Below are 15,692 nucleotides of genomic sequence, written 5' to 3'. Positions count from 1 at the left end.
GAAAGGAGAACCAAGGGACCCCCATCCTTGACCCTGACACCATCTCCAGCAGAAGCCACCTGCTATCAGATGGCAAATTTCCTTTTCCCAAGGAAGTTTCACTGGAGGAGAAACAACCTTCTCTAAGGGCAGACCCCATGCCCGGCGGTAGATGCCGGCACAAAACTAACTCCACGTCATCTTTGGAGTTTTTCTTTGTCTCCTAATGGTAAGCCAGGGCGGTTTTTTTTTATTTTTTATTTTTATTTTTTTTTCCTGACAGGTCCTTTGTATTATATATTATGCCTTCCAGTTTTATGTTTTTATGGAATGCCTGTGTGTGCAAACAGGTGTGTCTGTCCCTGCATCTACATGAGTTTCTTGTGCTTTCTTTCTTCAGCCCCTTTCCTTTTCTGGTTGTTTTGTTCTACTCCGATTTGCTTGGTTTTGTTTCATCTTATTATTATTATTATTTTTATTATTCCTTAGGTGTCTGTTTGTTTTTTAAGGTGAGACAGAGAAGGTATGGGTGACCGTGTGAGGAGAACTGGGGAGGAACTGGGAGGAAGGGGGGAGGGGAAATGGTAATCAGAATATAGTGTCATATGTGAAAAAAAATCTATTTTCAATAAAAGAAGAAATGATGAACAACAGCAAAAAAGATGTGAATAATTTAATCCGTGATTGTGAGCTGGCGTGCCCCCAGGCTGGGAACTTGGACCAGCTGAGTGCTGTGGTCCTGAGCATTGCCTTCATCAGGAAGCCACAGGATTGGCTGCTAACACTCACTACTTGAATGAGGTCCACCCACTGCCTGGTCTTCCAGGCTCCTTTTCTGAACTCAGCCGGAGGTAGATTCTAACTGCATGTATAAAATCATTCTTAGCAACACCGGGTTCGTGTTTACCTGAGTCACCGAGTGCTGCAGCTAAATTGATATCTGAAATTAGCAGTCGTGGTGCCCCCACCCCTTATTAACAGGACACAAATTAAGACCACCAAGAGGCACAGTTTTATATCCACAAATCAACAACACCTTAGTCTCAGGTAACACAAGCACTGCAAGAATGTGGCTCAGCAGGACCTACGTACCCTGGGACTAGGATGTAACTGTCACCCCATTCTTCCACACGAGTTTTCAGTTCCTTCTGAAGTTAATCACTTGCAGCTGGCCATGGCAATGCAAGCCTGAACTCCCAACACTGGGGAGGCAGAGGCAGGAGGATTGCTGCAGGCCAGCAGCCCACCTCGTCTATATAGCAAGCCCCAGGTCAGCCAGGGCTGTGCAGGGAGACCCCGTGTCACTGTCGTGCAGGCAAGCACGCATGAGAGTTCTCCTGTAGGACCTCTAGTGTCTGAATGCCAGTAGATGCGTAGCATTTACAAGAATGTAGTAGTTTATGAAAGTTAAAATAGCATTAGCTGGAAACAGACCAGGCATTAGAAATAGAGTACCGAGTTTGAGCATCAAGGCCCAGGTGATCTTAAAAGGCCTACTGTGGTGTCACTTGTAAAAGCCCATGATAGTACACGGTAACCTATTGTTGGGCCTGACCGTCTGTGCAGAGAGAAAGAGGCAGAGGACTGTCTAGATTTATATATAGATAATCCTGGTATTTTCCAATTGCTTACAGTTTAAAGTGACACATTTGTTCTCTTTTACATTTATTTGTGTGTGTATGTGTGTGTGCATGTCCGCGCCATGCCGTGCATGTAGAGGTCAGAAGGTAACCTGAGAGAGTTGGTTCTCCTCTTCCATCATCTGAGTCCTAGGGATTGAGCTCAGGTTGTCAGGCTTCGCAGCAAGTGCTCTTACCTCCTGAGCCCTCTCACAGGCCCCTTGTTCTTTTTGTTTAATCCAAATTAATGGGATTTAAAAATAGCATACTTAGCCGGGTGTGGTAGCACATGCCTTTAATACCAGAGGCAGAGGCAGAGGCAGAGGCAGAGGCAGAGGCAGGTGGATCTCTGTGAGTTTGAGGCCAACCGGGTCTACAGCATTGACCTAGAGTTCTAGGACAGCCAAAGATACACAGAAAAACCCTGTCTCAAAAAAAAAGTGTTCTTTATTTATCTTTTTAAATAGTGTGTTTTATTGTGGTATACGTCAATCTGTGAAAGTCTTTCTTTAAAAAATTATTACTTTGAGTGTGTGTGTGTGTGTGTGTGTGTGTGTGTAGGCCATGATATGCATGTGGAGGTCAGAGGGCAACTTTTGGGAGTGAGCTCTCTCCTTCCACATATTGGTCCCACAGATCCATCTCAGGTCCTCAGGCTTGGTGGTAGGCATCTTTCTTACTCAACCTTCTGCTTGGCCCAAAAGCCTTTCTTGAAACAATTTGAGGCAGACAAGCAAAATTACACCTGCCAAGAGCTTAGGAAAGCTGTGCTCTAGGTTCGTGTCCTCCACATGGAAAGGAATGCAGAGCAGCTATGGCTGGTTGCTGTCTTGGGTAGGGTTTCTATTGCTGTGAAGACTCCGTGACCACAACAACTCTTGCAAAGGAAAACATTTAGTTAGGGTGGCTCGCTTACAGTTCAGAGGTGTTGTGGGATAATCTTTTTGTACACCGTGAAGATGTGTCTCTGCCAAGGCACCTTCTGAATGGTTTAATAAAGAGCTGAATGGCCAATAGCTAGGCAGGAAAGGATAGGCCGCACTTCTGGAAGAAGATAGGAACTCTAGGAAGAAGAGAGGCAGAATTCGCTAGTGAGATGTGGAACAACCTGGATGTACAGTATGGAGAAGAGTCATTGAGCTGCTACATGGCAGAACATAGATTAATATAAATGGTTTAATTTAAGTTTTTAGAGCTAGCTGGGAACAAACCTAAGCTAAGGCTAAGCCTTCATAATGAGTAAGAATCTCCATGTCATTACTTGGGAGCTGGCAGTCCAAAGAAAGACCCGTTACACAGAACTTCAGTCCATGATCATCACGGTGGGACATGGAGGTGTGCAGGCAGACATGGCATTGGAGAAGAAGCTGAGAGTCCTACCTCGTGCAGGCAACAGGAAGTGGGTCTGACTTACTGGGCAGAGTATCCTGAGCATAGGAAACCACAAAGCCCACCCTCACAGTGACACACTTCCTCTAGCCAGGCCATACCCACTCCAACAAAGTCACACCTTCTAATAGTGCCACTCCCTATGACTTTATGGGGGCTAGTTATGTTCAGACCACCCCAGTTGGTAAGGGCGCCTCTGTAATCAAAGCTGTTTATCCTTTGCCGAAACTTGGGAAGCTTCAGGGGATGTTAGTGAATCTGGCCTGAACACACTAACATCAACCGAAACTGCCAGGTTGACACACTCCTTTGCCATAAGGAATTTGTAAATGGTGTTGCTGAGCAGAGTGCTTTCAAAGTGTGTGTGAGAAGGAAACTCACGCAGCCAGGTCAGCTCCTGCATGCCGCCTTCAGTTCCAGTCCCTCAGGTCTGTGTGGCAGAGCCTAGGGAAATGCTGGCAAATGCCTCCTAGGACTCTGTCAGGCCTGAAATTTCTCCTTTGGTCTCCTTGCTGAGGCACAGAGGGAGGGATCACCAGCAGGGCGAAGAGAAAGGTCATTGGTTTTTTCTCTCCGGGGAAGCTTTGGAGGGCTTCCCAGGCACACCAGCCACACTGAAGAGCTGTGGTTAGAGGCACAGATATGGTGAAGATAAGATTTCTAAGTTGCAAAATGAGCCTTTGGTCCTGAAGATTTCCTCGGGCAACGCCCTGAGCTAAAGGGAAGGCAGGGCAGCCATTTGTTTACAGACACCTGATAAGGTGGTGAGTGGCATTGCTGTTCTTTATCTAGCACTCAGCAGCTGCTCACCAGCCAAGTGAAAGATTAGAGTCTGTGCCACCAAAAGAATACACTTGATCCCTCCAATAAAGTCTTCTCTGTGAAGCGTTAAGCTAGTCCGTTGGCAAGGAGTGTGGTTGTGCATTGGAGAAGTTAGGATTTTCTTAGGACCACAGTCGAAGTTTTCCAAGTCGGAGAAAACACAGCGTTTAAGATAAACCACATTGGCATCTGACCGGCTCTAGTCAGCAGACTGGTTCACAAAACTGTTTTGTGTTTTTAGGTATTTATAATGAACTTGCTAATAAGCAGTAGGAGATGCTTAACTTCACCTGTCTGTTTTGTGTGACCAATGATTGTTGTATTTTCTCCCAGTTTATGTTTTGTTTTGTTTTGTTTTGCATGACAGGGTTTCTCTGTCTTTGTAGATCAGGCTGGCCTCATACTCACAAAGATCCACCTTTCTCTGCCTCCCGAGTGCTGGGATTAAAGGTTTATGTTTTATAATTTGACTATTGTTCCTATACTGTTCTTTCTCTTTTGCACTGATTTCAAAGGTAAACTTAAAATTTTTCTCTTTTAGATTTTTAAACTTTATATAGATTGGTGTTTTGCCTTCATGTCTGTATGTCTGGGCACCGTGTGTGCATAGTGCCCTCGGAGGCCAGAAGAGGGGATCTGAACCCCTGACACTGGAGCTCCTGATGGTTATGAGCTGCCAAGAAGGTTCTGGGAACCAAGCCTGGGTCCTGGGGAAGAATCCTAAGCCATCTCCACAGTCCTAGGGAACCTTTCTAATGTGTGGCTATCCTCCTCTTTATCTTCCTTTTCTAAGTTGCTCTTAAGTATAAAGATTATAATTGTGGTCATTTTTAACTATTAATGGTTACTTGATGATGTACTACTCCTTTGAAAATGTAAGGGCGTGTTTCCTGGAACCTCTCAGGACCCACACTCAGAAGTTGCTGAGATCACTCACTCTACCTGAGTTCCTGCTGCTCAGGATTTCTTGACTTTTTTTTTTTTTAAGCATTCATATGTATGTGTATGCATATTCATTTTGTCTGTGTGTCTGTCTGTCTGTCTGGAGGCCCAGAGTTGGTATCAGATGTCTCCCTTGATCCCTCTCCACTCTGCTTATTAAGACAGGGTCTCTCATTTCTTCGCTGAACCCAGAGTTTGCTCGTCTAGCCGCTTTGCCCCAGGGATCCCGCCTCTGCTCCCCGGGTGCTGGAATTAAAGTTGTCTGCCATCTACCCATCTTTTATGTGGGTTCTGGGGATCCAAACTCTGGCCCTCACAGTTGTCTGACTAGCACTTTATCCATGGAGTCATCCCTTTCGCCCCCGGTTTTCTGATGTTTCATATAAGTAAGTCTGGTGCCTTCTGCCCACTAAACGCTAGGTGAGCACTGATTATAACAGTCGCGGTAGTAAGAGCTCAGGGGATTCACCGCTTCCGTGCTGACACCTGTGCTTTCTTCAAGGCGTTTGTCCCCTCCAGTGGGTTCCTTGTCATTTTCTACGGTGGGGTCAAAGATCCCACCAGTGATATCTATCTGTTAAGAACTGTGTGATTTGTGCCCACCCAGGGACACCATCCTGGTCAGAGTTACATGGTGAGACCCTGTCTCAAGAAAGAAAGAAAGAAAAAAAAGATGCAGAAGTTTTTTAGTACCAGATGCTAATTCAAAACCCTATTCACTTTGATATGTATTCAGATGCCTGCCTCATGCAAAGTGATGCAGGCGAAATATAAAAACAGAAAGTCATACTATACCTTGTTTGCTGTGAGGAGCATGAAGGGCTGACGTCAACTTATACTGTTTCTGTCACATTGTTTTTATAAAAACCGTTTAATTTAAATTTAGTTTAAAGTTTAAAAAAGATCTGCAACTTGCTTATCACAGTACATACAATAGACATTTGTTTTTTTCTCCATGTTTGTTACAGACATTTACAGGTCTATTTCCTGCTTAAACTGGAGCATGAAGAATAATTTAATATGTATTTATTTCCACAAGAGAGGCATAGGTCAGGACATGATGGTGATGGGCTTACGAGGGCACATTCTGCAGGAAATTGTCAGGAAAAGCTTCCCCAGAGCACTGGAGGTGGGATTTCAGGCGACCTGTGCCGCTTCGGTGACTAGTTAGTTCAGTCACTGTGCGAGCTAGATGCCAGTGCGCGTCTGAGCGGAGGTGCCAGTGAGGTGCAGGTTCACGCGGGCAGTAAGTGCGCAGTTTGAGCGTTAGATGGGTGTGTTGGAAGATAGCAGTTGTGGAAGGGAGATGGCAGCGTGCCAGGGACAGGGGAGTGGCAGTGTGACCGGGGAGGGTGGCAGTCAGACTGGGTCAACTGCTAAGCACTAACCCAGCTGATATCATCACTGACTTTTCACGGCTTTGTGTCTTTCAGGAGGTTCATGAGCTATTCCAGGACTATGAGCTGAAGTACTGCTATGTGGACAGGAATAAGCGAACAGGTGAGCGCTCCGTTGCAAGCACGTCATCTTGTTTTGATTTCGCATGAAGCTACTAGAGAGCAGGAAAGCTTGCTGTGTTTTCATCTGTCTTCTTCCCATGCTGGGCACTGAACTTAGGGCCTCTGCGAGTGATGGCAAGCATCCCACCCCTGAACTCTATTCCTTACCAGCTGTGGAGTTTCTAAGTGTGAAATACATCGGTGTGACTCACCGGCTACTTCCTGAGGGCAGTATTAATGTCCCGAACTTTAACCAGTAAGCAAATACAGTGTAACTGCAGGTTTGATTTTTAACAATGAATGTTGGCTGGTATGTGTTCTTCGGGGTGTGCTCTGTGCTTCCATCTGATAATGTTACTGGGTTCTGCGAACACACGGTGTGTAGCTTGACCTTCAGCTGGACAAATTAGGAAAACTTGCTTAGTTTTTCTGAGTATTAGTTTCATTTGTGAGATCAGAACTCTGTTCTTGTAGGGGCAATGATCTATAAATATCTGTGAACATTTTTTCGATGATAAAATCCAGTGCAGATGACGGTAAGACCCCTGTATACACGTGTATTCTAATGCAACTCGTTCATCTAGAAAGCTGGGGTTACAACTTGATGTGGAACACTTGCCTAGCTTGTGCGAGGAAATGGGTTTGATCCCAGCGTTTCCCCCCAAAGTGTATAGCTTAATGTGTATTGCTGAATTGGGAACACCCCCAAGTCCCTCAAAAGCAAAAACAGCAGAAGACTCCCAGATACAGAGGAACCCCAGTTCACAGCACTCTGACTGCATCTCCCCCTGGGGGAAACACGTAGGAATCTGTTTCCAGTCTGTGGAATATGGCATGATCATCCCTAGATTGTTCTTGTTCTCTTGGGCTTGAGATACCCTTTTGTTCTCCCTCCTAGGGGTCTTGAGAGGACAGATGTGTCTTTTTGTAAATAAAACGATAATGGACATAACGTGTGTTTCTTTAGGTGAAGGTTTCAGAGCCAGCATGTGGCTCGATGCCCTCAGACTAGATAACTTGGTTCAGTTTGATTGGTCTCACAGCCCCTTCCACTTCCTCTTTGGAAGCCCCACATATGTAACTCCCAGGTGAATGTCTTATTCCCCAATTGGAATATGAACTCAATGCTGAATAACAGTGCTCTTCCAGCGCCTAGTCTGTAACCAGACATACTACTGGATAAATAAGAAGGCCTTGATTGCCCAGGGCAGGAGGGTAGAGAGCAGGGATTCAGTGACTTGGCGCTTCTGGGTATTTGAATTTGGGTCTCATGAGTATTCTACCAGGAAAGACCCTGGAGATTGCTATCTTTCATTTGTGAGCACAGGAAGATGTGGCAAAAGGAAGTGGAAGGCGGGCTCAGACAGGTGTGCAAACTTGGGAAAGAGTGTTCACACAGGTGTGCAGACTCAGGCACGAGTGCACAGACAGGTGTGTAGACTGGGGCAAGGGTGCTCATACAGGTGTGCAAACTTGGGAACGAGTGCTCAGACAGGTATGCACACTCGGACAAGAGTGCTCACACAGGTGTGCAGAATTGGGAAAGAGTAAGTAGAGAACATAAAGGGATGATCAGAGACTTCAAGTCCCTGGCCCTCCAGCATAAGCTCACAGTTTTATGGGCTAATAGAGAACATAGCTAGTATTCAGTAAACCGATGTTTTGTGTATTAGGGAAAAAGGGTTAAGTGATGTGGCAGCCTGACTGGGCTGGGGAGGCCTAGAGCTGTAATGGGCATGTCTGTGGGGAGTATCTAGTTTAACTGGGGTAGCACATGACCTGGGGTCCTGGACTGTACAGAAAAGAGAGAGTTAGCTGAGTGCCAGCTTTGTTACTCTCTGCTTCCTGACTGAATGCTGTGTAACCAGCTGCCTCGGGTCCAGCCACCAGGACTTCCCCACCATGATGATGTATACCCCTAAACTGTGAGCCATGATACATTTCCTTTCCTTAGGGTGCATGCTGGCTGGTTTTATGTCAACTTGATCCAGCTAATCTTCATAGAGGAGAGAACCTCTATTGAGAAAATGCCTCTGTAAGATTGGACTGTAGGCAAACCTGTAGGGCATTTTCTTAATTAGTGATTGATGGGGGTGGGCTCAGCCTATTATGGGTGGTAGTGCCCTACTCAGGTGGTCCTGGCTTCTATAGAAAAGCGGAGTGAGCAAGCCAGGGTGAGCAAGCCAGTAAGCAGCATCCCTCCATTGCCTCTGCATCAGCTCCTGCCTTCAGGTCCTTCCCTGTGTGAGTTCTTGTCCTGACTTCCTACAGTGATGGACTACAGTATGGAAGTGCAATCCAAATAAACCCTTTCCTCCCCATCTTTCTTTTGGTCGTGGGGTTTCATCATAGCAATAGCAGCCCTAACTGAAACAGAAATTGGTACCAGGATGGTAAGATACTGCTGCGACAGACCTGGCCGTGTTGTTTTGGGGGAGGGTCATGAAAAGATCCTGGGATGTTGGGCTAAAAAAACAAAACAAAACAAAACAAAACATTGAGTGTTCAAAGCTTGGTGAGCTGTTCTGTGGGACTTTGGAAGATAAGGATGTTGAAAGCAATGCAGAGGATGGAGGCCTGACTTGCAATGTTCAAGGGGGAAGTTTAAAAATTACCTAAAGACTGTCAGGGTCGTTGCCAATTTGCTCCTTTGAATTAAGGTTCTGTGGCTCTGGAAGCTGGGGCAGAAGAATCAGTGGCAATGAATGAGAGACTAGCATCATTGAAGTGAAACCTTTGCTTGGCTGAGACAATTGATGCCTGTCGCCTGGGGCTGAGGAATTAGCGGTGATGAACGAGAGACTGGCATCATTGAGGTGAAGTCTTCTGTGAAGTGTTTACTGAGAGTCAACACACAGAACTTGTTTTCCAGAGGCGACCAAGGTTGTGCCTAGGGCTGGCAGCCAAACTTGGTAGTAGTGTAAGAGCCATCCAGGTGGTGCTGGTTTTGAAGGCATGAAGGGGTCATGGACAGCAGCTGAGGCTTGGTGCTGTGCGAGGGTCATTGGTGAAGGTGCGGCCTCAGTAGGAGTTGAAGGCCCAGGACTGAGGGGGTCATGCAGAGAAGTTGAAGCTTGGTACCACGAAAAGACCTCAGGAGAGGCTGAAAAGTGCAGTCCAGTTGCAGCAAGGGACCCCAGGATATTGGAGATGCCAGTACCAGGGGAAGGCCACCAAGAACAGCAGAGGTGAAATGGAGCCTGCTGGACCTTAGAACTCTAGCTGTGTGCCGCAGAGGGCGGAGCCGCAGAGGGCGGAGCCGCAGAGGGCGGAGCCGCAGAGGGCGGAGCCGCAGAGGGCGGAGCCGCAGAGGGCGGAGCCGCAGAGGGCGGAGCCGCAGAGGGCGGAGCCGCAGAGGGCGGAGCCGCAGAGGGCGGAGCCGCAGAGGGCGGAGCCGCAGAGGGCGGAGCCGCAGAGGGCGGAGCCGCAGAGGGCGGAGCCGCAGAGGGCGGAGCCGCAGAGGGCGGAGCCGCAGAGGGCGGAGCCGCAGGAGTAACCTAAGTCCATTGAAGGTGCCCAGAAGATCACGAGTGAATCCCAGATAGTGAACCAGTTATTTACACTGTTGGAGTTTGACTTTGCTTTGTTCATATTGTGACCATGCTCTGATTCTTCCTGAAGTAAGAAAGCACTTAATTTATTTTTGATTTTACAGGAGGCTCTAGGGAGTTGAGAGACTTCAAATTTGTAAAGAGATTTTGGTATGCAGAAACTTCGTATTTTTAAGAGACTGGCTATTTAAGAAACAACTTTTAAAGTGTTTGAATTTGTAAGGCTGTGGGACTTTTTAAGTACATAAAATGTTTTATACTGTGATTTTTTTTTTATCTGCTTTGTTTTTGTTTTTGGAGACAGGGTTTCTCTGTGTAGCCCTCGTTGTCTTGGAACTTGCTCTGTAGACCAGTCTGGCCTCAAACGCCTGCCTCTGCCTCCCAAGTGCTGGGAATAGCTGTGCTGTGATGTCTTTGTTAATGTCTGATCTTGGCGATGAACAGGAAAGGAGAGAGAGGCTGTGGCTCAGCAATGATACGCTGGTGTGTCAAGTTCACAAGGGGTCAGTTGTGCTGGCTAGTTTTGTGTTAACCTGACACAAACTAGAGTCGTCTGAGAGGAAGACACCTCAGCTGAGAAAATGCCTCCATAAGCTCAGGCTGTAGACGAGCCTGTAGAACATTTTCTTAATGATTGATGGGGAATGGGTGTTGCCATCCCTGGGCCTGGTGGTCCTGGGTTCTGTAAGAAAACTGTCTGAGCAAGGCAGTGTAAGCTGCACCCTGCAGGGCCTCTGTCAGCTCCTACCTCCAGGTTCCTGTTTTAGTTCCTGCCCTACCTACCTTCAGTGGTCATGGTGTTTCATTGTAACTATAGTAACCCCAACTAAGACAGGTGCACCTGTCAGGTCATTGTGTCAACAAGAAAAGTAACTAGAAAAAAACCGAAACAATTCAAGCTTTTTAAAAAAGGTTTTGGAAACCAAGAGTTAATTCTTCCAAGGGCTGTTCCTGCTCTCCCATTGGAAGAGTTGCCTGTTGTGTTGTCCTTGGCATTTGGAGAGCTTGCCCAAAGGAAAACGTATTGCCTTAATGTTAACATCCCTCTGCGTGGTAAAATGCTAACACTCCGAGAACTACCTGGGCATTAGGACCAACTAAAGGAGGTCAGAATTGCCCATGCTGTGAGAGTCTCCCTTTCTCCCCCATGTCTTTGCTCTGAAGCACATCCTGCAGTGTTCTGTTTGAATCTGATGAGTCAAGTGTTTGTGGGACTGTTCCACAGTGCTCCCTGAGGAGGAGAAGACGAGGCAGTTCTAGAAAGCAGCTCCTTTATTTGTGCATTGCTCTGTGGTATTGTAATTGGAGGCTTTCAGGATTTCTTGCAAAAGTTCTCAAAAATATTTATATCCGTTAGTGATGACAGATAAATTGATATAATTAAAATTTAATTTTAGCAAATATAGACTTTGAGAGCTCATTTGGAGGTCCTAGCAGGGGAGCTCAACTGCTTGTATACTCTTGACCAGAGACCAGCCCTCCCCTATTTGGGGAAGGTTGTCCTCTTTGACCGAGTGCTCAGCTTCAGGAGGGGCACATGGAGCAGCGAGGGAGGAAGGAGACGCCCTCCTAGGCAGCCAGATCAGCTGAGTCAACCCTGGTCACCAGTGGGATGATCACCCTCACACTCTCATTTTAACAAACAGGAATTTGCAGCTCACCGGTGTCACGCCTGTTTCTTTGTTGTTTGTTTGAGGCAAGGTCTCCTTGTCACAACTATGTAGCCCAGGATTGCCCTGAATTTATGGTCCTCCTGTCTGTTTCTCATGTGCTGAGATTTCAGGTGTGTGTCACCAGCCAGGCTATGTCATATTTTTTTTTATTTCATACATTTTATTATTTGATACTGAAATAGCTTAGGTAGCTTTTAAAATTGTTTTTATTGGGATTGTAGGTTAAAATATTTGCCCAAGATCAAAATCACGTTATCTTTTCATTTGGTTTTATTCATCAAAGTCATATATGAAATTAAATACACTCATGGGTGTTGTGGAATATTATTTTAACTGAGCAAAGATGTGTTACACTTGTTTATACTGTGGAATATTATTTTGACTGTGTAAAAGTGTGTTACATTTGTTTCACAATGTAAGGATGTGTGTTTAATTATGTAAACATGTGTTGCATTATTTTCATCTTGCCTGCCTATGGCACTTGATTGGTCTGATAAAGAACTGAATGGCCAATAGCTAGGCAGAAAAAGGATAGGCGGGGCTGGCAGGCAGAATGCGTAGGAGGAGAAAGAGAGAAGAAAGAGAATGAGGGAGAAAGAGAGGGACACACCGGGGGCCAGAAGCCAGGCAGTTGCCAGCCAGACACGATATGCAGTGAAAGTAAGACATACAGAAGGAAAGAAAAGTGAAAAGCCTCGAGGCAAAGGATGGATAAAGAGAAACAGGTTAATTTAAATTAAAAGAACTAGCCAGAAATGAGCCTAAGATAGGCCAAGCATAACGAATAAAGTTATGATTTGGGAGGTGGTTGGTGGCCTGAAAGGAAATTGTGCTACACATCGGTTCTTTGAAGCTAGCCAGTCTGATGTTTTATCATATGTTTAAAAATGACACTGATTAGTGTGTGTGTGCAAACACACATGTGAGCAGAGGGCAGCTGTGGCAGTGTGTGTGTATGCATGCGTGTATGTGTATGCGTGTGTGTATGCGTGTGTGTACATGCGTGTGTGTGCAAATGCACATGTGAGCAGAGGGCAGCTGTGGCAGTTGGTTCTCTTTTGTCATTCGGGTGCTGGGAGTGAGCTCATTCCAAGCCGCTCACTGTCTTCATGATTTTAGTGCTCTGAGAAGGTTGTGGGAAAAACTGGTTTCCTTTAGGTGTTTTGGCATCTTTTACTGTACTTTCAGTTTTTCAGGTCCTTCTATGAAAGTAAGTTTCTTAGCTCTTTCTGGGAAGAGGCCTTGTTACCTCATTTTCAATTGATGGTTTGTATAAAGGCCTCATAAAACTTTGCGTTGTTGTTGGGGGCTTAGAAAATACCCTGTGCAAAATCCCTCAGAGTATGGATCTAATGGTGGAATTCCTAGTAGAATTACTCAGGATTTTATTTGAGCAACTGGCCGTGAAATTAGTTGAGTTGAGGCTCATCATTAAAAAAAGACAATGACTTTTTTTTTTAACAAAATAAATTAGAATTTAAAAGGCAGGGGTGGAGAGATGGCTCAGTGGTTAAAGACATTTTCTGAGCAATCATGAGGACCTGAGTTTGAATCCCAGCACCTACGTCACTACCCAAGCATGGGCTCACAAGCTCCCATAACTGTAGCCATAGCTCTGTGTGGGCTGAGGGAATAGACTCTACCTCAGTCAGAGGGATAAGGTGGCAGAGAACACTGGCGCCCCCCCCTCTGACCTCCGTGTGCACTCACAGGCCTGCCCTCCCTATACATCTGCACATATACATGTGCAGCTCTCCCACGCCCCCACTAGAAAAGCAGTTTCTAAACAACAGCAGCAAAATCAAGAGTGCATTGAGGTCAGATTCGGTGGTGCACTGGGGAGGCCGGGGACACAGCAGCTGCATCTCTGGGTTTCAAGTCAGCTTGGTCTGTACACTGAGTTCCCGGCCAGCATGCACTAGATAGCGACACTTAAATGAGGTATATTTTGTGATAATTTTGCTTAATAAAAAGGTGTGTATTTTTGTATATACTAAGCCTTAGGCATAAAATGTCTGTCCTACTGCGGGTGACAGCAGGCGACGGATGGAAACACTGACCCCAAATCCTCTCACTTCCCTTGGTTATCTTGCAGCTTTTGTGACCTTACTGAACGGGGAGCAGGCGCAGAGCGCCATCCAGAGGTTCCATCAGTTTTCTTTCCGAGGCCGAGAGCTGATCGTGCAGCTGCAGCCCACAGACGCCCTCCTGTGCATCACCAACCTGCCCATCTCCTTCACGCTGGAAGAGTTTGAAGAGCTCGTCCGTGCGTACGGCAACATCGAGAGGTGTTTTTTGGTCTACAGTGAAGTTACCGGCCACTCCAAAGGCTACGGGTTTGTGGAGTACATGAAAAAGGACTTCGCTGCCAAGGCCAGACTGGAGCTGCTGGGCCGGCAGATGGGGGCCTCGGCGCTCTTCGCACAGTGGATGGATGTTAACCTCTTGGCCTCGGAGCTCATCCATTCTAAGTGCCTTTGTATAGATAAACTGCCCAGTGACTACAGGGATTCCGAAGAGCTCTTGCAACTTTTCTCTGGCATCCATAGGCCTGTGTTTTGCCAGGTATGTGTTGCTAAGACTTCATTTGAGGGATTCAAAAATAGCTGCATGCATCGCTCATCGATGTCTGTATGTGTGCCTGTTTATCTGTTGTATCCATGCAGTATCACAGGGGTGAGTTTGATTCTTCTCTAGTCTATAATGAGGACTCTGAAAACATGTTAAGTCATGCATGTAGTGCGTGCACTATGGGATGGTTCACGAGCTGGGCAAGGGGCTAGAGATTGAGACACATACACACACAGACAGAGACACAGGGACACGGGTCATCCTTGAAACAAGAATGCCAACTTTATTGTGCTCCAGGGAAGCTGATATAGGGATCCTTAACTGATAGCCATGCCCCAGCTCTTGGGACTTTCCAGCTGTAAACCCCACCAGAAACCATTCCCCTGCCATCAGGAATTCATGAGGGTCTCGTGCTCAGAGCAGGTGCAAGCGCAGGAAAACAGGCCGTTCACTCCGGCAGGCAAAGGGTTAAGTCAGGGGTCTAAGGGTCTGCAGCCCCCAACACATTCCCCTTTGCTGATGGGCCAAGCTCTCTTGCTTTGGTTCATTGTGTCCTAGCAAATCCATCGCTTACTCATTCCCCTCTCTTTCCACCCAGTTGTCCAGCGTTTATCCATTAAGCCGTTTGCCTCTCCGACTCAGGTTTTACCATTTTCTCTGGGCCAGTGCTAAGCTATGTCAGAAACAAAGAGCGTAGAACTCTGTGTCTCAGTGCTTCACAGTTTTGTAGATGGCTGACAGGTGAACTGGTACTTACACATCCTCCATGAAGCGTGACCTAAGGGAAGGCTGGAAAACTTGGATAAAGTGTAAGGCAAGCCCTTCTTTCTGTCTGAATGGGGTTGTGGTGGGTGAGGCATGCGGAGAAGATCCTGGCCGTCCTGGGGAGCGTTTCCAAGCACCTTATTGTAGTAAACGCATCCTCACAACTGCTTGGAGCCCAGCAACTTTCTGATGGCAGCCGGCCAGTTCTTCCTCTGTTCCCTGCGTGTCCCCCTTTCTGCCCCCTCCCTTCACTTCCATGTTTCCTGTCCCAACTCTCTTCCTTTCTCCCCTTTCTTTTTTTTCCCTCACCCAATGTTTGCCAAATTTGTATAGCACAATGAAAATTTTAGAGTCAGGCTGTGCACATGTGTATGTGGTGTTTAAATGAACAGATAACATTGTATGCATTTGTCATGTCTAGCGTGATGCTCTGAAGTATGCACACATGGTGGGGAGCCTAAAGCCAGCCAACTGACCATGCACTACCCACAGAGTTACCATCTTCTGTGAAAGCTCAGCATCCACTCTCAGAATTTTCCAGGAATACGGTGTATTGTTAATGGTGATGCAGCAGATTTTATAATAGATTGCCTGCACTTACGCGTTACTATCTAACTCAGATTTCATGCCTTGTAACCAACTTCTCTACTGGTGAATCCATTCTCCACCAGTGACTGCCAGTCTGTTCCCTCCTTTCTACGAGATTGGCCCTTTTTAGCTTCTGCACGTGAGGAGATTATGCAGCAGTATGCAAAGTTGAGACAAATGGCCCCATCTTCCTTTTTCTTATATCGTTGTCTCCCCCTCCCCGTCCCAGCAAAGCATTAAAGAAACCATCTAAGACTTGTAGGTAATTAGAGTACTTTGTGACAAACCTTTGAC

General features: G+C 46.4%; 1 protein-coding gene across 2 annotated transcripts in view; it reads left to right on the top strand.

Moving 5' to 3' along the window:
* Raver2 (ribonucleoprotein, PTB binding 2) overlaps nucleotides 1–15,692 on the top strand; it is an 80,079-nt gene that overhangs the window by 16,679 nt on the left and 47,708 nt on the right. For both annotated transcript variants that reach the window (XM_085686307.2, XM_085686306.2), the window contains exons 2-3: nucleotides 6,185–6,251; nucleotides 13,570–14,039. In XM_085686307.2, the coding sequence (XP_085542433.2) occupies nucleotides 6,185–6,251; nucleotides 13,570–14,039 (537 nt within the window). The remainder of the gene's footprint in view (nucleotides 1–6,184; nucleotides 6,252–13,569; nucleotides 14,040–15,692) is intronic.

The sequence above is a fragment of the Myodes glareolus genome, chromosome 3 (assembly GCF_982192425.1).
Source record: "Myodes glareolus chromosome 3, mMyoGla1.1, whole genome shotgun sequence".
NCBI classification, from domain to species: domain Eukaryota; kingdom Metazoa; phylum Chordata; class Mammalia; order Rodentia; family Cricetidae; genus Myodes; species Myodes glareolus.
This window is presented reverse-complemented; position numbering and strand designations above follow the sequence as displayed.